The 27,556-nt window shown below is 39.0% G+C and overlaps 3 protein-coding genes across 10 annotated transcripts in view; 2 read left to right on the top strand and 1 right to left on the bottom strand.

Moving 5' to 3' along the window:
* The window catches only part of WIPF3 (WAS/WASL interacting protein family member 3), a 38,853-nt gene extending 33,746 nt beyond the window's left edge, over positions 1 to 5,107 (top strand). For all 3 annotated transcript variants that reach the window (XM_071735608.1, XM_071735609.1, XM_071735611.1), the window contains 3 exons: positions 1,081 to 1,227; positions 1,902 to 2,003; positions 2,981 to 5,107. In XM_071735608.1, the coding sequence (XP_071591709.1) occupies positions 1,081 to 1,227; positions 1,902 to 2,003; positions 2,981 to 3,021 (290 nt within the window). In that variant the 3' untranslated portion in view covers positions 3,022 to 5,107. The remainder of the gene's footprint in view (positions 1 to 1,080; positions 1,228 to 1,901; positions 2,004 to 2,980) is intronic.
* Positions 1 to 27,556, top strand: part of PLEKHA8 (pleckstrin homology domain containing A8) — a 171,851-nt gene that overhangs the window by 76,283 nt on the left and 68,012 nt on the right. The window lies entirely within an intron of this gene.
* The window catches only part of SCRN1 (secernin 1), a 37,745-nt gene continuing 15,779 nt past the window's right edge, over positions 5,591 to 27,556 (bottom strand). For 3 of the 6 annotated variants that reach the window (XM_071735602.1, XM_071735603.1, XM_071735604.1), the window contains 6 exons: positions 21,095 to 21,276; positions 16,855 to 17,057; positions 13,953 to 14,147; positions 12,237 to 12,402; positions 10,127 to 10,307; positions 6,607 to 7,701 (listed from right to left, as the gene is read on the bottom strand). In XM_071735602.1, the coding sequence (XP_071591703.1) occupies positions 7,387 to 7,701; positions 10,127 to 10,307; positions 12,237 to 12,402; positions 13,953 to 14,147; positions 16,855 to 17,057; positions 21,095 to 21,276 (1,242 nt within the window). In that variant the 3' untranslated portion in view covers positions 6,607 to 7,386. Of the gene's footprint in view, positions 8,128 to 10,126; positions 10,308 to 12,236; positions 12,403 to 13,952; positions 14,148 to 16,854; positions 17,058 to 21,094; positions 21,277 to 27,556 lie in introns of all 6 variants that reach the window. The other 3 variants (XM_071735605.1, XM_071735607.1, XM_071735606.1) reach the window with 3 other exon arrangements.

Below are 27,556 nucleotides of genomic sequence, written 5' to 3'. Positions count from 1 at the left end.
GAGAAATATTGGCAATGGCAGGGAAACGTTACAGGAGAGAATAAAATAAAGATGGTGTAGCCACAGCCATAGATGAGCAAAGGCAAATAAGCTCTTAGATATTCAACAAAAAGAAGCAGCCAGTGCCTCTGATGATCAAAGTGGTAGGGCCAAAGGCTTCTGTGACTATCTGGGAGGTGGGGATATGAGCAGATGGTAGAGGGAATTTTTCTGAGACTTCTCTGATATAAGGAAGGTCATTAAAAAAAAAATGAGCCTAGATCTGTGTGGGTTTGAGAAATGGACACAGCTGCTTAATAGGGAACATCTGAAAATAATGTTCTGTACCCTGTATTTTAGCAGCCACATATCAAGAGGAAGATTACTGGTTCTCTTTGACAGCCATGGGAAAGGCTGTCTAAGTACAGCAGATCAGGTATTCAAGATGGTGCTGGATGCTGCTCAGGAACTGTCTGATGTACTGTTATTTTATCAAGATGCTCATTTCTCACAGTGGTTCAACTTTTAAGATTTCCATAAAATTAGCCTACATTTCTTTTGGTTATCCATAAGGAGAAGCAGTTTTAAGAGGCTGCGAAATTGGAGGCCTTGGGCTCTCTGCTCCTTACACAGTTCTGTGGTAGGTTTGCCCAGACAATGTGAATTTTGACAGCTCTTGTCAGCGAAAATGTACAAAATAATGATAATTCCACTGTGTAGCTGCTGAAGTGTTACGAAATTATTTTCTTCTAGAGCTGCAATCTAGTGTGGTTGGTGGTTGGGTTTGTTTTTTGGGTTTTGCTCTTGTGAAAGTGGAAGGATAGTCTTCCCCTGCAGACTGAGACAAAACCATATTTCAAAATGTCAGACTTTCCCTAGAACTAGAAATAGCAAGCTCCAGCCAACTCCAGTAGTGACTGAAATTTAATGTTTAATGCTATCAGTCCATGGTCAGGCTAGACAAATAGCAGCCTACGAAGCTGGGTAAGTTTACTCCAAATATTGCATCCCTTCTACACTCCCAACACTTCTGCAAAGCTTACTGTTGGGTTTGTTAAATCAGGATAATGTTTATGTGCTGGTCTGATGCTTCTTTTTAAGGAACTGGTGCTGGGAAGCTGGTCACACCTCCACAGCCACCAGCAAGATCACCAACAACTGAGCTTACAAGCAAGTCTGGAGTCTCAGCCTGGGCTACAGCTCATGACACCTACCCAACACTTAAAAATGGAAATATACACATCATTGGTAATATCATCTAAATCAGATCTTTTTAGCCCAAGTTAGTAATCTTAGGACAAAAGCCTGAGCGTGTTTCAGACCTCAAAAACTCATTGGAGACTTTCTTGCATCAGTAACAATGTAGTATAACTAGACCCATTGGAAACATTTTTGTGCAACTTTATGCTATGAGAGAAAATTAAGGCTTTTTCATGAAGGTTTTCAATCATTCAGTAGACAAGAGAAGCATTGTGAAAAGTTTCTGCAGTGTGCTCATATTACTATTCTTAAAACTAGTTCATGGACATTTAATAGCTTCAATCCTACAGAGCAAAGCCTGATAGGAATTATTTTTGTAGTCTGATGAATTGTCCATTCATTCTTGCTGACAGCTAAGAGGCTTGAAAACCACCCAGGAATACCTCTATTACCACAATATCATCGATGCAGAAAACTGGAAAGGCAGCCAGCAGATTAATTTGAGCTAGAGGCAGGCAATGTTTGCAATTAAGCCAGAAAACTTGGATGGCCCACAGAAGTACTCATCAATATTGTTTATATTGAATGAGCCACTACTAATTCCAGGGAAAAACAAGTCAGTGTTTTTAAAAACTGACTGAAATTACTTGTGGCAATTTTTATTATTTTTTTTAAGTCTTTCTCTTGCAGTGACTAATGTTTATTTCCTTAAAACTTCCCAGATGACTTTGAATCTAAATTTACTTTTCACTCTGTGGAAGACTTTCCCCCACCTGATGAATTCAAGCCATTTCAGAAAATATATCCCAGCAAGATAGCTAGAGGTAAGTTTGTAAATATGAGAAGTTCTGGTAATTATCCAACAGGATTAAAAACAGGGAGTGAAAATAAAGAACAGAATCCAGCATTCATGTGAAGAACGTGGCTGCTAGCATAGGCACAGAGACGAATGAGATTTGTGGTAACCAGGGACCAATGATACAATGAAAAGCACTTACTTAATTACTTTCTAGTCTTAGTAGCTAAAAATAAAATTATGTAGCTTGACCTGCAGTCTGTGTTCTTTAGACTGCTGAATTTGCAGAGCCCTTGATGTTAAAAACAGTGATGTCACACAGATTAAGGCAGATTCTCAGTGGGTTTTTTTGTTCACGAACTTGTGAAATCACAGAAGAAAGGTGATTGGATCCTTGTCTTCCACAATGTCTTTTGTATTTAGATCCTATGGATGGTGTTTTACACACCTGGATAAAAAAAGGGATTTAGTACCAGAACCTTGTCAGGAAAGCAGTCAAGGACTGAACCTTGCTTTTCCCCTTCACCTTTTAGCTTAGACACTTGGTATCAGGTCACTGTTGTAGCAGTTCACATATGCAGCTTTGAAAACTGGTAGCTGAAGGTGCCAAAAGCTCTAATGCTCATATTTTCCTTTTTATAAAACTCAGTCTTTTCTGTATTATTCGATCAACTATTATCTCCAACTTTTCTTTTGCTTTTTTATTTCCATGCCAAGGTGTTTTGCATGACTTTTCATAGCACCCTTCAAGCAGTTTAAATTGTCTGCTCTCTGATCTGATCAAAGACTTTTTACTGAAGGGCTACAGAGCATGATATATATATATATATATATTTTATATATATTTTATATATATATATATATATATTATATAGAGATAGACAGACAGATATCAGTTCAAGGTAGGAAATAAATGTAGCATCCCTGCTGTGGAACTTCATCCAAAATACATATCAAAAATGTTTACATGTCTGTTCTGATTAAGCATGTCCTATCTATTTACAGATCCCTCTAAAATCCCTCCACTAAGAACACATGTGAGATGAGAAGAGTCTTCTGATGCTCTCTTGATCAACATTAAAAAGAACACCATCAAGATAATATATAAAACAAAACGGGTCCCCATTACAGTGATAAAGATTGTATTTGAATTGCAAGTGCTGCAATGTTAACATTTCTATAAATTAGAAAAGTAATGTAAATGATACTTTTTAAGTAGCCTATATACTACAGGAATGTCAGTACAGGCTTTTAAATTATTGTATATAGGTGGATTTTTTTAAGAAAAGTAGCATAAAATTTAAATTCTAGTGTTGAAAAAAATTCTCATTCTTATCATGCTGAGAGATGTTACCTCAGAATACTTATTGCATTACATGCCCGTAGTTCATCTTTGCCCTTCCATTATAATTTTTAAATATTTTGGAAATTCTTTGGTTATTATTCCAACATTTTTCAATTAACTATCAGAAAGTATTACGCAGCCTTTAGTCTCTTTGTATGTTTCTTCATGTCTTCTATTTTACCTATCATCAGATTGCAGCAGAATGTCACTTTCATGAACAGATGGGCCCACAATCCTTTTCTCATCAAGCGTGAAGAGGAAAGACAAAAGGAGCTGTGGCTGCTATTGAGCCCACCTCCTATTGATTATAGATCCTTATAGGATAGTGTTTGAAGAAGCCCAGATGGGTAAGGTGGTCAGGGACTTGACAAAGAAGACAGAACTTTTCCAAACAAGAGGAAAAGAAAGTTGTTCTACCGTAACAAAACAAAAAAAAAAAAAAGAAAAAAGGGGTGCATGTGAATAGACATGCCACAAACTATATGTAAGGGCACGTGTCCTGTCTTTTCCTGCTGGCAAAGAGGGTATTTACCATTTGGATGACAGATTGTCTTTACTCAGCCTTTGGATGAGGGCTCCAACAGGCACCTAGAGCTACTACTGATCATAGCAACCCTGAGGATTCATTGTCCAATTTACACCACATGGAACAAGCAATTCCCAAAGTGGTTGTTCCCTCAAAGAGTTTGTTGCAAAAAATAATAGCAGCGCAGAAAACCTGAGCTTCTGCTTTTAATATGCAGCCTGAGGTAAGGTTTTTGGATCACAAATGGTAAGATCTAAGCACAAGATTCCTGTTTTGAGAAAGAACTACCTGTCATCCCGTGCATTGCACTGCATTAACAGAGCATTGCCAGCAGGTTGAGAGCAATGAGCCTTCACTTCTGCTCAGCACTACACTTAGGCCACAACAACCCCAGGCAACACTACAGGCCTGGGAAAAGTGGCTGGAAAGCTGCCCAGAGGAAAAAGGACACAGAGGTGTTGGTTGACAGCAGCTGAATATGAGACAGCAGTGTGCCCAGGTGGTCAAGAAGTCCAACAACATCGTGGCTTTTATCAGAAATAGTGGGGCCAGCAGGACATGACTAGAGAAGGGATCCTCCCCCTGTACTCAGTACTGGTGAGGCCATACCTTGAATAATGTGTTCAGGGCTTTTTTAAAATTTTTTTGGCAGTGTTAGGTTTATGGTTGGTCTAAAAGATCTGAAAGGTCTTATCCAACCTAAAAGATTCTGTGATTCACCAGCTTGGAAAAAGGCACTGCCATTCCAGGGTGAGACAGGCTATTTGCAATTACAGCAATAATATGTCTGATTGCCCTAAATTCCCCTAAACTGCAGCTGCAATGACACTATAGATCACAGATGAAGATGCCTTTGAACTGAATTATTTGGAAAAGACAGGTAACTGCATTTTGACATATCTGCTTTTTTCTTGGTTCTTGCAACAGCTCAATCTGTAACTCCTACTCCCACACACATGCTCGTAGTATGGAGGTGGTATAAGAGTAAGAGGAGCTTCACCTGTAAGTCTCTAAGAAAGCATCATCAGTCTTTTTCTAGCCTACTAAGGTACCTTGCTGTATGTCATGTGAAAAAAAATTAGTGATGCTTTGACCAGTACTTACTGTCACTGTCATTATTATAATTACTTGATAAATATGCATGAATATAGTCATAAGCAAGGGTCAGCATATCATTGCTTCTCAAAAAACTGGAAATGTTTAATACTGCTTTGAAGAATATTTTGTTACAGTACTATTAAAGGTGAATTGTTGGTTCTCATTTGTTCTGAAACTTGTGTACTGCTCTGTAACAAATACCTTCATAAGGATTTTAAAACCACTTAATACTAGATTACCTGCCAGAAGATATTTTATTATGATTAAGGGTATTTCAGAAGCAAACGATATCTTTCAGGGATTAAATTAGAAAGCTTGTGCATGTTTACAAGTGTTGGTGAAACACTACTTTCGTATATACTGGATTGTTGTTCAAGGTCCTTTGAACCTTCTGAATTTGCTGTTACCTGGAGACACAGAGAATCACAGTGGCTGTCACCCCGTGGAAGTTGGGTCTCACTAGTCCCACTTTGTCCCTTCCACTGAGCCACAGCTGCATTCAAAACCAATGGAAGTTCTAAGACCACGGAGGTGTTCTGGTTCCTCAGATTTGTTTGGGGTTTTTTTGCTTGCTTTTTTTTTTAATTCTAAATGCACTACACAGCTGAAGCAAAAGCAGCATACTTTTAGGTAATTACTACCTGAATCACTGCTCAAAACAATTTATTAGTTCTGTGATATAAGCAGTTCCAAGTAAGGACAAATTCCCACAAGACAAAAAAAAAAGAAACCAACATTTGCAGTTAAGAGACAGGCAAATAAAATACATTTTCAGCAGGAACACCCTCTTCTTTCATCTTACCTCCCTCTAAACTCTCAAAGGTCAAAGATCTGAGTTATGGAAAAGAGCTGGGTGAAGTAGTACATCCTAATTTTGGCCTTCTGGATGGGGAAAGCATTTTATCCCTGTTTTCCCTTAGTTCACAAATATCCAACTACTCCTGTCAGGATACAAAGTGCTCAATAAGCAACAGCTTACAGAAGCAGCTTTGGAAGTTCAACATGTTATGTGTTAAGGAGACTCTGATTAGGAGTATTTTCATTCAAAGTACCCTTTCATTCCAAAAGTTGATTTCATGGGAAATCCATTAACTTCACTTGTGGGCAGCTGGCAGAAGTGTTCTTCAGCTGGGTTCATCTGGCACAATACCTTCTGAAGTGAAGCATGCTCCTTGCAGCCCCTATTCTGGCTAAGTTTTAGCCTTTAATTGCTTATTTTCTCTTGTCTCCATTTTCAGAATAGCTGGGCACAAAGGCTGTTCCTACACTAGAGAACATGGGTGGAGTGTATTGGGAATGTTAATATTATTAGGTAGAACATAAGAGAAAATATCTTCATGCTTGTTTTCTGTAAATGAAAAAGCCAAATGGTTTCTTTTCCAGTTAACAGATGTCATATATGGCAATACCTAAGTACTGAGTCTGAATGAAACAATCTCATTTAAAAAAAAAAACTGAAATGCAGAGTGCCGATATGGCAATTACACTTTCAGGGTGAGGAGCTGCTGTCTTCTAAGGAGCTTTTATTCCCTCAGTGCAAAAGTCTGTGGTTCTTCACCATCCCCTTCCCTGAAGAATGAAGTATTTTAACCCCATCTGCTAACTTCCACTTATAAAAGACATCTGAATCTCCTGTTAAAAAAAAACCCAGCCATCTTTGCGTGACACAGGAAGCAGTGTTTACTGGTTTAATTCTGAAAGTGTTTGCCCTACCTTGCTTCTACTAGAAGGAAATACATGAAGCAGGCCAGTCTGCACGAGTGTCAAGGAAGGGCAGCATGCTGCAGACTGGCACTTAATATAAGGAAGCATAAGGCAGGAATTTTAAAATCTAACCAGTTGGATTGCCACCCCCCACCAGTAACTCACTGGTACTTAATGGATTAATCAGCCATGTATGCTCACCACAGAGAATCCTAAGAACTGTTCAGCAATACAAAGGCAGAAAGATGGAGAATAGTCAGGTACTGATCAATGTCCATCCTATACTCCCCACAAAAATCCCAGATTTGTAGCTTGTATATATCACCCTATCATATTGCACCTTAAGAGCAAATAGATTATGTAGAGATGTCTTAAGCACCCAGACTGACTCTGTGTTTTATTCCTCAGTACTAGAGTGGCAGCCAGGTTCATTACCAATGCAAGGTTCCCTCAGTTGGGTGTAGGTGTAGGCAAAACATAACCCGAGGGAACTAATTCTGATAATTTGTATGGGCATCATGTCAGATGCTGAGTTCCTGTAACCAAATATGCCCATATGAACCCAGTACTGCAGACCAAAACCCAGGACTTACCTCGCTGCCCCTCAGAACTGGGATCCCCACTCTACCATCCTTTCTATGAGTTAGCAAGGGGAGAAAAATGGAAGTCAGCTTTGCTGTAAGCCTAGTCCTGAGCAATGGAGGAAACCCCAGATGACTTTCAATGACAACATGGCAGTTAGCCTGTTGAAGTTAATCTTTGCTTTAATTGGATGCCCAACATACATATTTTAACATTCTGTACTAAATTAGTCAGCATGCACACAGTAATTGGACCAGTCAGTGACTTTCTCCTTTCACTATATACATACACAAACAGGAACACCACAAGATTGGACAAAGGAAAGCAATTTGTTAACCAGGTACAGATAGCAAGTAACATTTTTTCCTCTAGAAATGTTTTTCCTGCAAACTCACAAGTGTGAAGATTTTCTTTCAAGGCTTGCAGAACTTTGTAGTCTTCCAGTGAAAAGGCTAACAATAGCCACCATAGCTGAAATGAGACAAAATTCATTTAAAATCCATTCCAGGCAAGAGTGAAATTGGGGAAAAAAATGCCTGCAGTGTAGCATAGGGAAAAGGGACTTTGGAGACAATTCAAGCAGATGATATAGAAAGGTGGCTTTGGAGCTGATTCTGGACAACCTTAGCTTTGTGTAAAAGAGAAGGGAGAGGATCAGAATCGGATCCAATTTTTTCACATTCACTGATACCTGGTACCAAAAACTCAGTATCTAAAGAATGGAAGTGTTTGCTTACTTTATTTGAAGAACTTTAGTTCTGTGTCAACACAATCATAGAAAAGATCCACTACTTCAGCAGGATCCAGAACCTCTGTACGAGTAAGGATATCTTCCATTGCTTCTAAGCCTTGTTTTTCAAGGTCTAACATAATCCTCATCAGTTTCTGGCCTTTATCCTAAAGGCATGAAACAACCAAACTCAATTAACCAGCAAACAGCTTTCTTAAAGCATTTTACTTTTCTGTTACGGAGATCTTGTCAAGTATTTTTTTTAAAAAGTGAGAAAGCCTTTTTGAGTACAAAGTATTTTGGCTATGGTTTTTGGATGGTCAAAGGGTAAAAGGAGCAATGCTGGACACCTTGTATATTAAGAAAAACAATCAAGATGGAATTGCTAAACTGAAGGCAAAGAAGGAAGATGGAGTGAAAGATGGATAGATCAAAATGGTATAAGGCTTGTACACATGATAAAGAGGTAAAGCAACTTCCTAAGCCTGTAAACTGGCAAGCAGAACTATGTAAGCAGACTAGAAGCCCCAAGGATTGTACAGATCATGGTATATACATATGTCTCCCTCAGATCATCACCTGCAAGACGATGATTAGATCTGAAACGATGTGTAACTTAACAGCATAAAGACTCCAGATCCCAGAGAAGGCTTTCTGTGTCATTCTGCCTTCTCTTCACATTTCTGGGCAGGAAAATGTCTCCTGACAAAGGTGTCATTTTGCTTTATTCAGACATTCTTTAAAGTCTTCCCCCCCGTTTTTTTTTATTTTTTATTAATGAAGAAGTGCTGTTGGTTTTGCTTGCAACTTTCAAAACTGAATTCCCCCCCCTGCAAAAAGGCACTTAGATGAAGTGACTGTTCTGAGCTTTCCAGGGTTTATACCAGCACTTGTGCAGAAAGAATAGAACACCTAAGGTAATATTTAGGCTCTCAGGTGTGTGTTTATTATAGTGTTACTGTAATATATATATATATATATAATAATATATATATATATATATATATATATATATATATATATAAAATAAAAACTACATTTCCTTTTCTACCACAACATTTGGTGTCACACCATGGGACTAAAATAGGGAAGAGTTCACAAGATGCTAGCATACCTCTCTCTTTTAGGTCTTCCCTAAATCAGCACCTCACATAATGCTATGGCAGCCAGCTGTATATTGAGTCCATGTTACCATAGAGGCCACAGATTATAAATTAAATCATTCTAAGGGTTTAAAATCAGCAGCTATTCAAAACTGTGTTTAAATAAGGTTTGTACTAGCAAAGGTTACATTGGTTAAGGTTTCCTTAATCACTGATGGATAAGTCTGAATGCTGTGATGATCCTGGCAAGACTCTGACCTACTGGAATATGCACAGAGGAAAACTGCAGAAAAAAGTCCTCTATGGAAATTCAACATGAGAATGTGGGTCTTTCACAAACTGCCTAAAATATCAATGCCAGCATGACTGGCATGACCTGCTGATCTCTCCCTCTATTTCACTTCCTTGCAACCAGTTACTGAACTACTTGCACTCTAACAGCAAAAATTGTATCTCAATCAATCAGGACAGCCTTTATTTATTCCCACTAGAGATGTTCAACACTTAGGTTTTTTACACTGGATGGTTTTCAGCCCTCATGTACCTGTTGCATAGCATTGGAAAATGTCCTCTCTTCCTGCATGGCATTTTCTGTTAATTCTTACAAATTAACAGATATTAAACTGGGACTTGCAAAAATGTCACATGCAAATTATTCCTTGGGGAAAAAACCCTCAAACTATGTAGTAGTTAATCTGGCATATAATTTGAATTGCTACATTCCTGCCATTGTCCTACCATGGAATTCTGATACCATGTTGCACTAGCATCCAGTGGTTAATAATTGTTTAAAAAGACTACACTCAGTGGGGACTGAATCATCTAATCAGCTTGTTAGTTTGACTTCTCACATTATAAAAGTAGTAGAGCACAGCAACAGTCAGAATAACAAAAAAATAGCTATGCAGAATAGTTTGACCTTCAGAGGTCATCATTATTCAAGCTAAACTTGCAAGGATTCTAAGAATATTAAGAGAATGTTTTCCAGTGATTGGCTTTGAAGTAAATTATGGAATTAGGAATCTACATTTACTTCTAGCATTCCAGGTCCCGTGGCTCTTACCTGATCATTCTCAAGGAGAGATCGGACCCATTCATGTGCCTTGTATAATTCATGTCTGCGATCAGGTTTCTCCTGGAATCGAGGTATCTTTTTAGCAGGATCATCATTGCCAAAAGAAGGAGACTGTACTTTTGGTACTAATTTAACATCATCAACAAAAATAAAGGGCTTAAATACGGACCTGAAAGACATGAGAATTACTGCTTGCAGAAATAAGAGATTTTACATGTTACTGAAATGTTCACCAGATTATTTTAGAATAACATCTACAGAACAGCATAAGTCATCCATCTACACTAGCCTCAAACTAGGTTAGAGCTGGTACTGCTTACAAGCAAAATAAATCCATGTGCTACAAAAGAATTTGATTTCCCAATTACTGTAAAACTTTATTAATCCTTTTTACCTACAAGCTTCTCTGATCTCCTTCATGCCAGTTCTGCCACTTCTTTAGAGACAAAGCACTGGATCTTCCTCCCCAAGTTGTTAGGTTTTTGGTTTTTTTTAACAAATCCCAGCATTCAGTGTAACATCAGTTTTTCTCCTCTGTTCACCTGCCATCTTTCCTTCTCCTCCCCTCCCATATTTCATTAAAACCATTCATTAAAATCAACTTTCCTTGAAGCAGGGAAAATTACATACCTTGCTCAGTATCAGAGGATTTAGCATAAACAGCACTTTAGGGTTTTTTGGTTGGTTGGTTGGTTGGTTGGTTGGGGTTTTTTTGGAGTGTGGGGGAGGAGACATGGATACCAATACTGTAACACTTCTCAAACAACCTCAACACTCAGTCTGGATCTAAACTCCAGAGAGAGAGACAACAAAACCCCAAACCCCATCAATCCAGGTTTTCAATTTCTGAGAATCCAAGAGTAGGTAATTCTAAGTGTATGGAGAAACTGCCTTTGTTCCCTTTTGGGAGACAACAAAACAGGACTCTACATTCTGCAGCTAAGAAGCTGCCAAACTTCTGCAAAGCACAAGTAAGAACCACAGCCTGCCTACAGTCAGCAGGTTTCTTGCTGCTACCCTTTCCATCACTTCATGAAGCCTTGCTGACTAAGAGTTTATGTGACTCACTAGCTGCACTTAAAAATGCTTTTTTAATGCATCAGAGCATAAAATAAAGTGAGAAAGGCCTCTTGAAGTTTTTTAATTTATCCTCTCCATCTTTAGAAAGGACAGAAATACCACCAAAACCATTTGAAGACTTACTCCTTTTTATCTCAAAGGATTTGCACCAAGTCAGAGAAAAGGTCTGGCAAGCAAGCTCAGACTTTCTACTTAATCCTGACAGTCTGAATTGCATAATGCAAGGTGGGTGGAAAGTCCCTTTGGCATGGATGATTTCTGTAGCTCTTGGTAAAACCTAATGCTGACTACCACTCTTCTTATAGGAATGACTGTCAGCTCTTCAAGGGCACCATTTTCTTCTCCCCATAATCTCTTTACCTCAACACAAGTGGCAGATCTCCTGAACAACTGCAAGTGGTTTACTTTAATTTCTGTGAATCCCAGGTGGATTTTGTTTAAAACACAAGATAATTCATTAGTTCTTTGATGATGTGACCCATGAGCTCCCCTATCTCCTCTTTTGCTTTCAACAAGAGAATACATCATTTAAACCAAGTAGAAATTGTCCCTTCAATAAAAAAAACATACATGGGATGCCTTGGTCTTGCAGATGTTTTGCTCTGTTAATATTTTGATTTCATACAAAGCTACCTATAGTATACACTCATCTTTGCTATTTAGACACTTTGTTTCAGTTTTGCATCTAACTGTTCAAGAAGAATGACTGAAATGGTCCACAACTTCATCATCTCAAAAAGAACCCACTGGAAATCAACTACTTTGGAGCATAGTTCCTGCATTTACTCTGTAAATTCCTAATTTAGGGTAAGTCCCAGATTCAGCCTTTCAGCCCAGTGGCACCCATTTAGAAGTGCAGCAAGATGCAGCTCAGTAACAGGACAGACAGATTGCACAGCAACAACTACTGATTGCATTTTTTGTTAGAATGTGCTCTTGAAGCATATTTCAGTTTGGACAGCAGAATTTCAGCCCATCATCTGCTCTGCACCCAGGGAACCCCAGTGCTGTGGCTTACCTTGAAGGGTCTGGCGTGCCAGTGAAGTAATGAACACAGGGAAAACTGGGGTCCTGAGGCAGGACAGACACTATGCTAGCTGTAGTAAGGAAAGATTCAGAGTCCACACAGACACCACTATCCTTGTCACGCAGGACATCAATCATAGCTTGTGCAGAAACGTCACCTATATGAAGGAGGGGGGGAAAAAAAAATTTCAGAGTGTTCAGTAGCTTGGACCCTAAGTAAGGATTTTAGCCTGAAGGGGCTTTGGCCTACTTTGACCAGTGACACTCAGCATAGGCATGTCAGAAATCCCAGTTAATAGTTTCTGTTTATACTACATAAACTCAGAATGAACTTGCCCAGCCAGTAAAAGAGAACAGTAAGAAGTATTAACTACCATTACAATTGCTAGGTAGAGAGAAAAGTCATTAAAAAGGTATTTTTCAGGAAAAAGGCTATTATGTCCATAACACAGTTTTAGCAATCACTATGAACACACTATGTACATAAAAAAGCCATTTTCTTCTAAGAAGCTACCTCTACCCACGCCTGGGCAGAACAGGAGCACCCAATCTCCCATTTCTCATTTCTATCCATTAGTTCTCGGTCAAATTCTGAAACATCATCTTGCATTCACAGGGTGCTACAGCAGCAGACCTGAGATTTTTCTCCAAACTATCATCTAAAAGAATCCCCTGTTCTCATTCTACCTCCTGCATGTGTATTATCACAGGTTTCTCCCCAGGGCATCTCCCTATTTTCTTGCATTACCCCTTTGGCAGGTAGGCTTTCTTCCCCAGCAACTTCCAAACCTTTCTGTGCACAGGTGTCTCAATATGCCAGGAGACATGGAATGAAACAGCAGTTCTCAAGATTTGCAGCCATAGCTACCTGTCTGTAGGGGCCCTGAGGCTTTTTAGTACTGTAATACATGTTTTATTAAGACTCTTCACCAGTGGTCCTTCAGAATTATTTTATCTGCATCTCAAGATACAAAATGTGCTCCACGTAATTCCATAGCCTTAGCAGAAACACTGCTTTGCAAGAAATATTTCACCTCTACACTCTTCTTGACAGTTGCCAACATGTGAAAATGCTCACAATCTAGTAAATGATATCTGTAGTAAAGGGCTTTTATATAAAAAGATCATTTGTAACATTTTTCACACATGAAAGAGCAGATCCACATCAGCCATGTGCTGCTGCAGGCTGGTCATTTCAGAGCTAGTTTTGGCCAGCTGCACTGAACATAAGTCATTAATAAATCCTGGTATGGAAATAAACCCTCCTTTTGACTGAAGGCAATTGTCAAATTCTCTGCTACTAATCCCTTCCCCAAATGCTTAAGCAAACCTTTCAAATCTGTAGAAACCACTGAGTTCAAACTTTCACATGTGAGGCTTTTTTTTTTTTATTCTTATAATTTTGATGTCAGGTAGGGCACAAATGTTGTGGCACATCATGCATGTCAGAACAACACTGAAGAAAGTTATTTTATAATTGTAATCCTATTTTAAAACCTTAAACCCGAGGGGGGGGCATTAAGGGCTTCATCCTAAACTGTTGCATGTTTAGGGACAGTCTTCAATTCTGGTTTTCCCTTCCACATGGTTTACACGTAGAGGTATTCTCCTCAGTCACATGTAGGTCTGGACAGAATGCCTGAAAGGAGGCAGTAAGGACTGAAAATCCTGCTGCACACACAACACAGAGAGATGGTTCAACACTTACCACCCTGCTTTTCTAGGCTCTCCCTGCCAGAACAGCAGGCTAAATGGTCATCAGCAAGAGAGAACACTTCAGAAAAATTGAAGTCTGAGTCTCCATTCCACCAGCCTTGACTTCTCACGTAATTCCTTAGTTCAGGATGCTCAGCATCAATTTTTGTAGTTAATGAGAGCTGATTGCAAATGCATTTCACGCCCTCTGTGGAAAAAGTCATATATTATAAGAGTGCCTTAATGCAGTTTTTCTGGGAGAAGCTGGAAGGATAATGTAATTTCAATTAGGAAACAAATTAAACCATTAGTTAGGATGTTCACTGGCATTACTGCATAACTGCACACACAGAAAATTACCAGTCACTGAAGGCTGCACAGCTCAATTTTCTGTGCCCTACTTAAGAATTTACACTGCCTTGTGATTAATAGTGATATTTAATCAGAACACCAGTTTCACAATCTGTAACTCAATACAGTCCGACCATGAAGTAAGTGGTCTCCAAATGCCAAAGGCACCTGCCTAATCTTTTCTCCAGTGGTGAATTCCACAGCCACAATTGAGCTTCATTTCATTTAATGAACATTATTTGCTCTTCAAAGCTGAAAATTTGGAGAACTTTTTAAAAGCTTACCAATTTCTTTAAGCTTCCCAGTTGACAAACAACTTTATTATAAGCAGCAAGATAGGCTTAAATCAAACATTTTAAATCCTAAACTTTAAAATGACATGAACTAAAAAGGAACTGTAAGATACCAAAGAACATTAAAAGGTTTTTTAACTTGATTTTCTCAAAAATACCCCAGTGCTTATATTAATTTATCTACAGCATGACTAACAGTGCCTGCTGCAGATATTCCTTACAGAGAATAAAGCAAAAGTATGAGAAGCCAGGAAAAAGAGCTGATAAAGTAAATCTGCAAACTAAAATAAAAACAGATTCTGGAATTTGGCACAAGTTTTTTCTTAAACAGAAATCAAAGCAGGGTTTGTGGAAGTTATTAATACTGACTTCCATAAAAGTAAGGTTTTTTTAATGCCTCACAAATGCAGTTTAAATGAGTAATAACTTAGAGTAGGAAACTCTGTGCATCAGTCTGCAAAAAAAAGAATGACTGTCACACAGTTTTGACTTATACTAGGACACTGGCAGTTCTTTCTGACTCACACGTTCAAACACCACACCTTTCAGGAATTTTTGTTTCCTTGAATGACAGGAATATTTATGTTCAGATCAAGCTAAGTCACTCCTTAAGAGCACTTTAAATAGTGAAATAGTATTTCAGGTTTTGATTCTCCTCCCAGAAAATGAAAATTTATCAAGCAAATAAATGTTTCCACTCAGACTGAAGAACAGTGACAGAAATGATTTTGAAGTGTTTAAATTACTGCCAAAGAGTTGCTTGATAAACAATCACTGTAAGCTCTATAGAACTGCAGCACCAGCACCAGAAAGAGAACAGCTCTGAGGACACTCAGGAGAAAAAGCTTTCACACTGGGTAATGCCACATTTTCCCTGTTTTAGCAGGGAATGTTTTAGCACTCATTGGAAAGCTTAAGAGGCATGCTAGTCATTGCAAAAAAGAACCCCCTGCACAAAGAATGAAATACAGAGTTTTTATATAGCCAGCAGCCTTTTCTCCTGGCAGCCTCAGCAGGCTGGAGGAGATGTAAAAGACTCTATCTGCAGCTCACAGGGACCTCCTGAAGAGAAATGAGCTACTCAAAAAATCAGAACAGAGCTGCAGTATCATTTCACAACACTGCAAGCAGCAGATGAAGTTAGCAGTTTACTTGCTGGGAAGAAGGATGTGAAGGTTATGTATTGCTGATGCAGCTATACAAAGGCTAAGAGAAAAACACTGTTTTTAAAATATCAGCCAGGCAGGTCAGCAGATGAAGGCAAGCCATCACTAGGATTCTAGAATCCTAGGAACCTCAGAAGCCAGCTGCTTTCCAAAATTTGGATTTTATCAGGACAGCATTATCAGTCTTCCCACCTCTATATTTGGTGTTTGACCTTGATGACTTAAAGCTCTCTCCTCCCCATATCTGCTACCTGCTACCTTTCAGTAAAGAGGAAATGTAAAAAAAAAAAAATTCAATACATCTGTCACACATCCAGGTGTGGATGGTAAAAATCCTCTTATAAATTAACTGAATTTCTAATTCATTCATGTGGGAGTAAATTTTAAAAAGATCTACTCTTACAAAAATAAAAATCCCTTCAGAACTAAAAGCAACCACTGAGACTAAAATAAATATATGCCTTAGACAATCATATCATATTAAGGCAGCACATATTTGCCTGCAAAGTTTTACGTAGGTTCAGCCACCAAACCAGTGAAATCTAGAAGTCAGCTTGGCAGCTCTGGCTTCACATATACAGAAAAAGAAACCACCTACAAGTTTAAAGAGCAGAAATTATTGTTTTGCAGTATCAGATAAGAAATCTGTATACGAGGGGACTATATCTATTGCAGTAAGGCAACCAGCAGTAGCCTATTCAATTTTCTACCTAATAAAAGACATTTTCTCAAAGCTATTAATGCTCACCCTGTCCTCTTAATGTTTTTAGATTTGTAAGTAACAATCTGGGCACTAACCCCACCAGAAAGACGGTTGTCACATGCCAGACAGTGAGTCTGGGAAAATATCACACTTCCCAAAGACCAAAATTTAAGCATGATGATTAATACATAGCTTAGGTATACAGGGAACCTCCAGCCCCACAGAAAACCCTAAGTTACATCAGCCAATGCAATTAATAAACATAAGAATTATCACAAATAGAGAAGGTAAAAATTGATAACTTAAACACTGGCGTAAAGTAGTCACTTATTTAAACACTTATTTGAGACAATTCTTTACAGCTATTTACAATGAAAGGTTTGCTGTGAGTGATGAACTAACCTGTGATTTTTTCTGCTGCCCAGTACTTTCCAGAAGTCTCCAGTACCCAGGCTTCATTTCTGTCCACAATCAAAAATGCACTTTGGAAAGTATGGCATGTACTCCCATCTTCATAATAATTTCCACCCTGTCCGTGCTCTTCCAACAGAGCAACTATTACATCCAAGGCTTCTTTAGCTGTTGCACCTCTTTCAAGGCCAAGTCTATAAGAAAAGGGTAAAGCAGAGATTCAGACAAACATGGAACTGTGATGTGAAGTTATTCGTTTTAAACATCATCACAGTTCTAGATTAAAAATACAGAAGTGTTAGGTATGCCTAGTGTAAGAATTCCTGCTTTAATTAGAGTTACTAGAATTACAGGATCAGATATCAAAATATTTGTTTCAAGTCTCTATTTTCTACACTGATTCTTAACTCTCAAGCCTGTTATAACTGGGTTTTCATTTTTAAAGAGTCCAATTACAAACCAGTGGCCTCGACTCCACTGTAAATATGCAATGCTCTATTTATCCCACCCTCAGGCAGAATGAATTTGAAGGACAATTTGCAAAGGTCTTTTTAAAGTAGCAGCTGTACACAAATTAACTTTTCTGTCCAGAAGAATGAAAAATTGCAAACTAATATTACCAGAGATGAAAACAGGGAAGGAGCATTCAGTATTACAATCTCTCTGCAACCTCTCTTTCCCAATGCTCCTGTATTTAATTGGCCCTGGAAGCTAAATGTATATTATGCTTTGATGCATATTGCACACTGCAGACAGAAGCATTTGCACACAGTCACACTTCAGTGCTCCTGCAGAGACTTCCCCAAAAAAATTTTTACCATCTGAACATCAGATACAGCTTTTGTTTGAACTAAGAGCAACCATATGACTAAAAGAACAGGATTTTTAAAGAAAGTCTGAGCAAAGAAAGAATATTTTAAGGAGAAGCAAACTGAGGCACAAGAATAGGTTTCGTGAAGTTATAGGGAACAGCTGTATCCTGCCTTGAATAAATGGGATGAAATAATCCCTTGTGATGAATTACACCCCTAGCCAAGTCAACAACAAAAGCAGTAGTAACCAGAAGAGTTCAAATCAGACCTGCCAGTTATTTCACTGGTTCCAAAATGCAGCTACTGGTAATGAGGAAATGCAGTATTTCAAACAGCATATTCATGATTCATCCCCTGAGAGAATTATCTGGATCAGTCCAATATTTCTCTGTGCTCGTTATGTCACCTTAATGTTTTCCTCTGCATTTCTCTAACAGCTCTGGACAAAGTCCTTTCAACTTGTGGATAATTCCAAGAAATTCACCTTTTTAAATTTAAGTGTTATGCTAGCCCTTTCCATTTCCCTGATAACTACGTGACAAGAAAACACTACTCTGAGTCTTTCATAAAAACTACAGTACACAAATCAGGTCCTGATAATCTGAATAATTTGAATACAAATTTTTTGATCTAAATACTTTTCAACCTGAACTCTGCCCTGGGACTGCTTAATTAAATAGTTGGCAACTATACACCTTGTTGTAAATTGAATTATTGAAAGCTGTGCTTTTGCCTCTCTTGGAAGCATCTGTTTATCACCTAGAGACAAAGGAGAGGCAACTAGAACTTTAGATCCTAACTTACAGTGACAAGGGTTGGGCTTGATGATCTCAGAGGTCCTTTCCAACCAGTCTGATTCTGTGATTCTGTGATGTCCACCACAGTCTTTATTGAAAAAAAAAATGCTTTGTCTTGAATTTTCAATTTCCTTTTTCAACAATAATACATGCTGACTTTAGAATTATACTACCCCACTGAAAGATGCCTTTGGCTTGTTTAACACCACATGCTCCCACAATACCCACCTACAGCCTTTGCCCATGCTGTAGGATTTTAAATCCTCCAGATGAGTTCAAAGAGGAAATCTAGAAAAAAAGAATAATCACTAAGAGAATGTAGAAATAAACTCCTAGGGAAGCCTGAGCAGCCAAGCAAAATTTGATTCTACTTCCTGGATGACATTCCTTGGATGACAGCTCCTACACTGCCTCTGAAGAGCACATTTCAGAGTATAAAGCTTTTAGTTTCTTTTGCAAGCATCTAGGTACATGTACACACAGTGTGAGTCTTCATCCTTCAGCTAAGATCTGACAGAGATGCGGATGTCCAACATAAATATAGGTGTGAGAAAAGTTTGGCCATCAAAGATGTGCATTTCTTTGTTAGGATTAAAGCTCCTCAAGCTTATTTTTATTTCAATACATCCGGAGTGATAGAATCTGTTCTGCAGGTGGGTAAATAGAGGCAGAGCTGGTGTCAGCATTTGGAACCTTCTGGCTCTCTGTTCTATGAGGTGATCCAAAACAGATAAGCAAGCTTAATGCAAATGGCCAAGTATTCACAGTAACGGAGAGAATCACTTTTCCTTGACCAAGAGACAGATGGTAGTCTGCATCTCTTGTTCTCCTTGCCTGAAGTAGTCTCTGCTTTCCAGCCAGGGACAATTTACTTTGCAGATGAGAAGGAAGAGGGAGAGGATAACAGAAGTGATAATCACTGGTAATTTATGACCAGTTTCTCCTTATGCTGGTATCTCCTGACTTGCTAGTATGGGTAAATCAGTATTTTGAGACTATAATAACTGTGACCAAAATAACCAAATTCTGCATCTAAATCAATGGTTTGTTGAAGTTTCAAAGGATGCCAGTAGGAAGGAAAAACAAATGTGGAGCTTGGAAAGTCACCTAATCTACCCCTTTACTTGACGAAAGCTTGTACTACATTTTCTTAAAAGAGCCCCTCCAGTGTATTCAGTCTCCCTTAAACTCCCTAGTCCTCCTAGTTACAGCTTCTCCACAAACTTCTTCAGTAATACAGAGTTTAGAGAAAATACCAAAGAGAAACATAATCCAAATTTCCTCATTATTTTCTCATTGGTCAGATACTGTAGATCTCAGATTGAATTTCCCATTTCCACTGCATTCTCCCCAACTGGCTCATATTCTTCTTGATTTCTAGCAGCAGGAACCAAATACTGCATTTCTGCAGAGACATCATTACAGTCAGAGAGCATTTACAATTACAGTTTCAGGCAATAATATACCTAACAACAATTTCTTCTAAATCATGGTTCCCAGCTTGCTTATGAGAATGTCTTCTAAGGCTTTAATACCCTCTTAAAAGTCAAGGTATCTATTTCCTATCCTCCATCTATAAAAAATATTAACTCATTACAGGAGTAAAGTAAAACGGTTTGACAGGATTTATCTTGACTAACAGTCTTTATTGCACATTTATCATCTCCTTGATATTTGAGTGGGTTTTTCACCTTCAGGAACTGAGTTTAAGCTGGTCTATAGCCACAGCTCTTTTTAACTCTATTAAGGACAGCCAAAACATTTAACCTTTTCCAGTCATCCAAAACATCTCTCATCTTTCACTAGTTCTCAAGAAAATTGAGAATTTGTCTGAAATTGGTTCAGCTCATTCATTAAGTATCCCACAGAAAATTCCAACAGGATCACTGGGTCTAACACTGATTCACTTAAATAGCCAACTGTTGTTCTGTTCCACCTTTAATTAAATTGAGTCCATTTGCTCCCTTTCCCTTTATAATAATTCTGGACCATTTTCTCTTGTTCTTCTATTTACAGCTTTCCTACCCCATCCAGCTCTCCTTTCAATTCTCTTCACTACAAGATCAGCATGCAAGTTGAGACTTACAGTGCAGTACAAACCTTTTAGGAAGACAGCCTTCAATGAGCAGACTTACAGGCATTTGCCAGCATTTAAATAAAGGCAATGTTTTGCACTGGAATTCATGGGCTGAAATGAGGCATAGTAGTTTGTTTATGCCTACAGTTGGCTATAAGCCCAGGATAAGCTTTTTAGGTCAGAGTAGGCTGGTGTAAAGTGGGTGAGAATGAGGGGCACATCAGCAAATTAGTTCACAGTTCCTTATAACAATGTAATAATTTCTTCTATCCTATCAGAATAGCCACTGCTGGACTCTAAGGTAGATAGACAAGGTAGGTCTAGTGAACTCACATGAGACTGGTACATACTTGGTAGCCAAATTTAGATTCCAAGTTGTTTAAGTGTTAACTTAGCTGTGTCTGAAGCTCTGCCTAAACAGGTTTCCTGCTTATATTGTTTTCAAATCTCCTAATGCCAAGACCAAAAAGCTGTTCCTCAGTATCACCACAGCATCTAAACCTTTGGTGATAAAAACGCTGCTCACAGCTCAGTAAGCCACCCACCTGACAAGATCCATTCCAAGCAAGGCTTCTGATTCAGAAGCTGGTTCTCTGGTCACAACAGCTTCATTAGCTACACAGACTCCATGCTCATTAGCTCCCATTTCTGCCCCCCAAAGCCAGGAGGGCCTGCTCAGCACAACAGCGTGAGTCTTCGGCACCTGCTCAATCTCAATATATGTGCACTGCAGAGAGGGGGAGAAAAAAGCAGAATTGCAAGTGCTTTATTTCATTCTGTGACTGAAATAACACAAGACTTCAATGCACAGGCAGGATACATGCCATTAAAAAAAAAAACAAACAAAAAAAAAAAGTCTACGTCTTGAGTATGAGTGACAAAATTTCTAAACAACATTTAACTGTCATTTTTTGAATCTTTACATCCTTACACTGCAAAAGCCAGGGGAAATACATTTCTTTTGATAGCTGCAAGCTTCAAAGAGTCAAGCAGAATCCAAGTGCTAGAATCAGTGGAAAGCTGCAGTAGACAGATTGTACTGTTACAGTAAAGAAACACAAATGATATTTGTACATAGCAATGACATCAAATCATCTCACCTAAGCATAATCTCCAGTACTTTACTAACCATTTACCATCTCACTTAAGCACAGCCTCCAGCACTTTATTAAGTACAAAGTGTACCAAAGATAACTAAATAAAATACATTGGAATGCTTCCTCCCCTCTCTTGTGGCCTCCCCTGCAGCTGCCTCCAGACTGACACTGTTGGTTGAAAGAAAAAAAAAAAAAAAAAGAAATCAAGAGTTGAAAAGATGCAGTGGAATGCCTTCATAAACAGTCACAGGAAGTACAATACTGGCATTGTTTTTCTTAAAAAAATTATGTTTCTGCTATTTTAAATGGTCTACTGTAATCACAGATCTCTGGAAGTATTCTAACAAATCAAAAATACAGATGAAGGCTGTAGAGAAGTCATAACATTGCAAGGAAGAAATAATTTGTTATCTTTTAAATATATTTACTTTTCTCTTACTTTGTGACTTAAAAACAAGCACTGTTTTATCCCAGGCAACATGGAAGAGAGCCTGATCCATCATTAGATCATAGGGTTCTACAAGCCAAAGGATTTACATTTTACTGTCGAGCTCACATTAAGTTCTTGAAGGACCAAACTGCAGAGAAGTTTCTTTTGAGGAAACTGAAGCTGTCTGTTGTATTTATGAGACAGCTCTTAGAATTTAGCATTGCTGTTGTAACATCCTCTTTGCAGGAAGTAATATGCAACATTTTTCTGAAGGATTCTTTAGTCAGACATATCAAAGCAAGCAGGAAGAGCAGAATGGACTTGTTGACCGGTTTTTGCCATGAAAAAAAATGCTGTGCCTCTATTACAACCTAAAGTCAAAGGAATCAGTCTAAGATTATCAGCAAGGAGAAGCTTCTCTTTTTTTCTAACCTGTCTTTCCCTCTCTATAGATTATACAGCACGATAATTTTCAGCCTCCAGTCTTGAGGAGGAATTTTTACACTAACAGTCTTGTATGCAACCAAAATGTATAAAAGACCATATTTGATCAGAAATGGCATTTTTTCAGAGTCCTGCATTCTGACCGTGCAATAAACACACAGGAAATGAGCTTGCCACTTATATGAGGAATTGTGTGTGAACTGTCATCTTTCTATAAAGCTAGGCAAATCATAGGTGAAATAAGGGGATGATGTCTTATGGAAGACACATGATTTTTATTTAAAAAAAAAAAAGAAAAAAGAAAAGGAACTCTTTAATACTAAGGAACTGACAGCAGAGTAGGGACATACTTCTCTTTTCCTTTCTTCTGTGTGTTTAATTTTGATTTTTTGCATAGGCAGTAAGAGCCTGGCAGGACTTATCTTCTCTGTTTCTTGGAGAAAATCTCTAATAGTTAAACAAGTTATTTGAATAAATTATTACTTATAGTGATATACTATGATTTTGCTCAACTATTTATTCAGATGCAGCAAAATCTGACACTGGCTGGAAGCTAAGATCTAACTAATAAAAACACTTCACAGAGTTCATCCTTTATTTCATTTTCTAACCAAGCCATACCAGAGCAGCTACTTCTTATCAACACACTCCCTTCCCTATCTGAGCTGTCAGCAAGAAAATTACATTTTTTACATTCTGTACAATTTTTTTTCAGAGCTCTGGGTCAGTGCTGTTTGGATTAGCACTTAAAGCCTCTGTGTGAGTGAACAGAGACTTACTGTATTTCCTGGATGTGCAAAGGAGGAGGTGCAGCAGCAGGAAAAGGAGCTGTGCCAAGCACCTTCCCACATTATATGTGAAGGCAGGACTGGAGCAGCTCTCAGGAGACAGGTCTGCAGCCAGGGAGATACCAGCTCCTGTACTGCACAAGTCGTGGCTCCCTCCACCTCCATAGGTGGGCAGCTAGTTGGAACCATCCCACAGTCATCCAGGACATGAACCTTCTCAACTTTGTAGCAGAAAGCAAAAACCTAGACAAAAGTGTGGAGGAGACCTCAGTGCTCCATAAATCTCCACTTGCATAGAATTCTCCAGATGAATAGCCCTATTATACAAGCTTGCTTACACTGAGGCTCTGATTCTCTAAAAGGAAAAATTATGACAACACTCTGAAAAGTGAGTCTAAAAAAACGCTGAATTATTTTTCTCTGCAAAACATATTTGGGCTGTCCTTGCTATGAAATGCTAATTACTTGGGACCTCATTCCAGATCCAAGGAGATCCAATGCTGCTATTGATTATACAGATGCTATTGTCAATGGTAGCAGCTGAGGAAAGGGAAAGAGGAAATTGTCTGCTCCTGCTTGAAGGGCACTGAAAAAAAGTGCCCTTACTTTGCAACTATGTAATCAGATGCCAGAAAACACCCAGAGGCCTCTTTTCATTCTTTCATTTAGAAACACATTTCAGTCTGTGAGGAGAGCAATTGGCTAAGATGGCAAGAGAGCCAGTGGGACAGCAAACCAGCAGCATACACACAGCTCTCCCCTGTCATACTCCTTCTCTACCTCCCCCAACCCAGTGATAAGCAAACATGGACCATATTTTCATCCAGTTATTTTCAGCTTCCATAGAGTAACCCATATTCACAGAAAATGTTCAAGGTTTATTTATTATATACGTTGCCTTAGAAGACTTAGATAACAGAAAACTATCCCAATCTAATAGTGGGTGACACAGCCTTGTAAAACTACTACTTACTTGATTCTTGTTCAAGAATGCTGAAAAATCTTTGATAAGATTTTTATCTCCCCATTAGAATTATTCACTCCATTAAGCAGAAAAGTAAGCACTCAACAGGACTGAGACATATTAAGGCAAGCATTTAGTTCATATTTGTTAATAACAGGTATAAGCGTCTCAAAAAAATGGGGTCCAGATGTGAATACAGATTATTAATTTTAAACTTAAACCCCTCACTCTTCATAACTCCGTCCTCCTACTCCCATACCCCTGAATATAACATCAGAAAAATCTTTTTCAGATAAAATATCTTCATACAGGAAGCAGAGGAGCTGGATTATTCACCTGTATCCAAGACATGCCAGCTGCAAAGGTAGGTTAAATGAAGCCAGTTATTGGATTTTCGTCAGAACAAACCATTGCTACTTATTCCACAGAAATCAGAATATACACTTACAACAGCTCAGACATGGAAGGAAATGGTGGGGGCAGACAAAACTGCCCACCAAAAAGCCTCACTGGCCACTAGATCTCTAGAAACAGGAGCTCAGACAATGACAGAATTTCAAAAGCAAGCCCAATCCACAGCCTCCCTGTCACCTCTCCTGTACCCCACTGATCTGGCAGACCCCTCCAGCCCAACAGCATAGCAGCCTGTTCCACTGAGAGCTGTGCCAAACTGGGCAATGACAAATCAAACAGACATAAGGTACTGCTGTGATTCTGCTTGATACCAACCCTCTCTTTAAAATTCAGGAAGCACTCAGGTATTAGCATTTCATAACACTAACATTTTTCTTTTGAGTATGAATGCTAAAACCAGAAGAGTACTGGTACACTTGGTGGCAATGGCTGTTAATGAGTGGTGTCAGGCTCCATTGATTTGCTACAACTCCAGCCCTGAAAGCAGAGTAACTGGCATCATGCCCTGTGACAGTAAATTCCCATTGGGAAATATAAAAAAAAAAAAGAAAAGAACAGAGACTTTGCATCCAAGAGATGCAGCCAACAACTTTTAAGAGAATTGAGCAGGCTGGAAAGTAATGACGTTTCTTTTATTTCACTTACAGGATCAAGAAAAGAATCTTTCCGAGGCAGTTCTAAGCATAGTACAAGGCACAAATGTGCCTCCCACCCTAGCTAGGGCATGCAGATATATTGGAGGTTGTCCAAACACAGACACAACAGTCATAAGCACAAGAGATTTCTTCTTTCATTAATGAAAAGAAACTATTGTGCAGCTTCTACTGTACTCAGGCTGCACAAACCCGATTCCTAGCACTGTCAGTCATGTCATTATTAAATATCAATGAAATCACATAGGCTTCAGCCCTGGATAACAAAGGCAATAGTCAGAAAATGCTTTAGAAAAAAAAATCTTTGAAGAAGAGCCATGAGATTCTAGATTACAGAAGAGATTCCCCCACAACAACCCCTCATCAGATCCAGCCTCTAACTTGGTGTTAACACTTTGCTTAACTACTTCAAGCACCGCTGTACCATAGCACAAATTTGAAAATAGGCAGATTATCTGCACTATAGTAGTAACTCAAGAAGTTGTACTGTGGCTGCTTTATGAGGCAGTCTCGTGGCCTGCTGCCTCTCTGGCCATCAAGACACAGAGACTGATCATAGAATCATAGAATTGGCTGGGTTGGAAGGGACCTCAGAGATCATCAAGTCCAACCCTTGATCCACTACCACTGCAGTTACCAGACCATGGCACTGAGTGCCACATCCAGTCTCTTTTGAAATATCTCCAGGGACGGAGAATCCACCACTTCCCTGGGCAGCCCATTCCAATGCTTGATCACCCTCTCCATAAAGAAATTCTTTCTAATGTCCAACCTAAACCTCTCCTGGCACAATTTAAGACCATGCCCTCTTGTCTTGCTGAGGGTTGCCTGGGAAAAGAGACCAACCCCCACCTGGCTACACCCTCCTTTCAGGGAGTTGTAGAGAGTGATGAGGTCTCCTCTGAGCCTCCTCTTCTCCAGGCTGAACAGCCCCAGCTCCCTCAGCCTCTCCTCATAGGTTCTGTGCTCGAGTCCCTTCACCAGCCTGGTTGCCCTCCTTTGGACCCACTCCAGGACCTCAATATCCTTCCTGAACTGAGGGGCCCAGAACTGGACACAGGACTCGAGGTGTGGCCTCACCAGCGCTGATGGCCTGGCTGGAACTGTCTAGAGGCAACTCTTCAGGTGACATAGGCTATGTGGGTTCTCTCTTCATGATGAAGTGAAGGACTGCAAAGCTAGAACATGGTTGTTCATGGAAGCCTCTCTCAAAACTGTCTCCTGTGAATGCTCCTGATAAAAGTGTGTTTTACAAGCGACTCTTTTGCTGCATGTTTACAGCAACAAAGGCCAACAGGGCTCAAAAGAGTGGGAATAAACATTCTCCAAAGAGAGACATGCACACAGTAGCATAAATATGTGGCAAGATGATGCTGTTGTCTCTGCGTGCTTATGCACTAAGCAGCAGATAAGTGGTAACTTAAGTTAGCACTACTTATGGTTATACATGAAATACACAGTGTAAGACACCTGGAGGACTTCACAACCCCCATTAAGCACTCCTATGACATCCTGTATTAGCAGAAAAACTGCTGTGCTGTAGTGGAGGGGAAATGCACACTACACTAATACTTGTATCCTCATGTTGTAGCTAAACAGAAACAGCAGCAGCATTTACTAAGTGTAAAAATACAGAACAAAACTAATATCTGCCCCAGTAGAGAGCCTCTTACTTCATCATCTTAGGAACAGATTTTCCCTTTTTATGAAGGCCCCAGTGCACTTTACATAAGCTTCTGTATTGGTGTATTGTTCCTGGCTGTTTCTATTCATTGCAACCAATAACTGAAATTTTAATCTCTGTGCCTCTGATCTCTAGCAGTGGCATTTATCTTGAAGCCTAAGGATGGCAGATTTTATTCTAGAAAATACTGAACAATTGCCCTGTCAAAAAGCAAAACTTACACGACCTCTGACCTACTCTAACCTACTTTACCAAGCCACCAAGGAGCCTCAGGCATGTGAGCCACAGAATGGAAATGTGCTCAACAAAATTAAATAGAAAAATCTTTAAACAAAGAAACTACCACAAAGTGCAAGACATCCAAGGCAGAGAATGTTCTCTGGAGACACTACACATCTTGATTTAGCACTTCTTGGTTTTTGTTACAAATCTAGCAGTCTATGTGCTGAGCAAAAGTGAAACTGAAATAGGGATGAAGCTTATTAATATATATTTTTTAATACAAAACAGACTTCAAAGAAGACACAAAATGC

The sequence above is a fragment of the Heliangelus exortis genome, chromosome 2 (genome assembly GCF_036169615.1).
Source record: "Heliangelus exortis chromosome 2, bHelExo1.hap1, whole genome shotgun sequence".
In the NCBI taxonomy this organism is placed as follows: Eukaryota; Metazoa; Chordata; class Aves; order Apodiformes; family Trochilidae; genus Heliangelus; species Heliangelus exortis.
The sequence above is the reverse complement of the archived record's forward strand: the minus strand, read 5'-3'. Positions and strand labels throughout refer to the sequence as shown.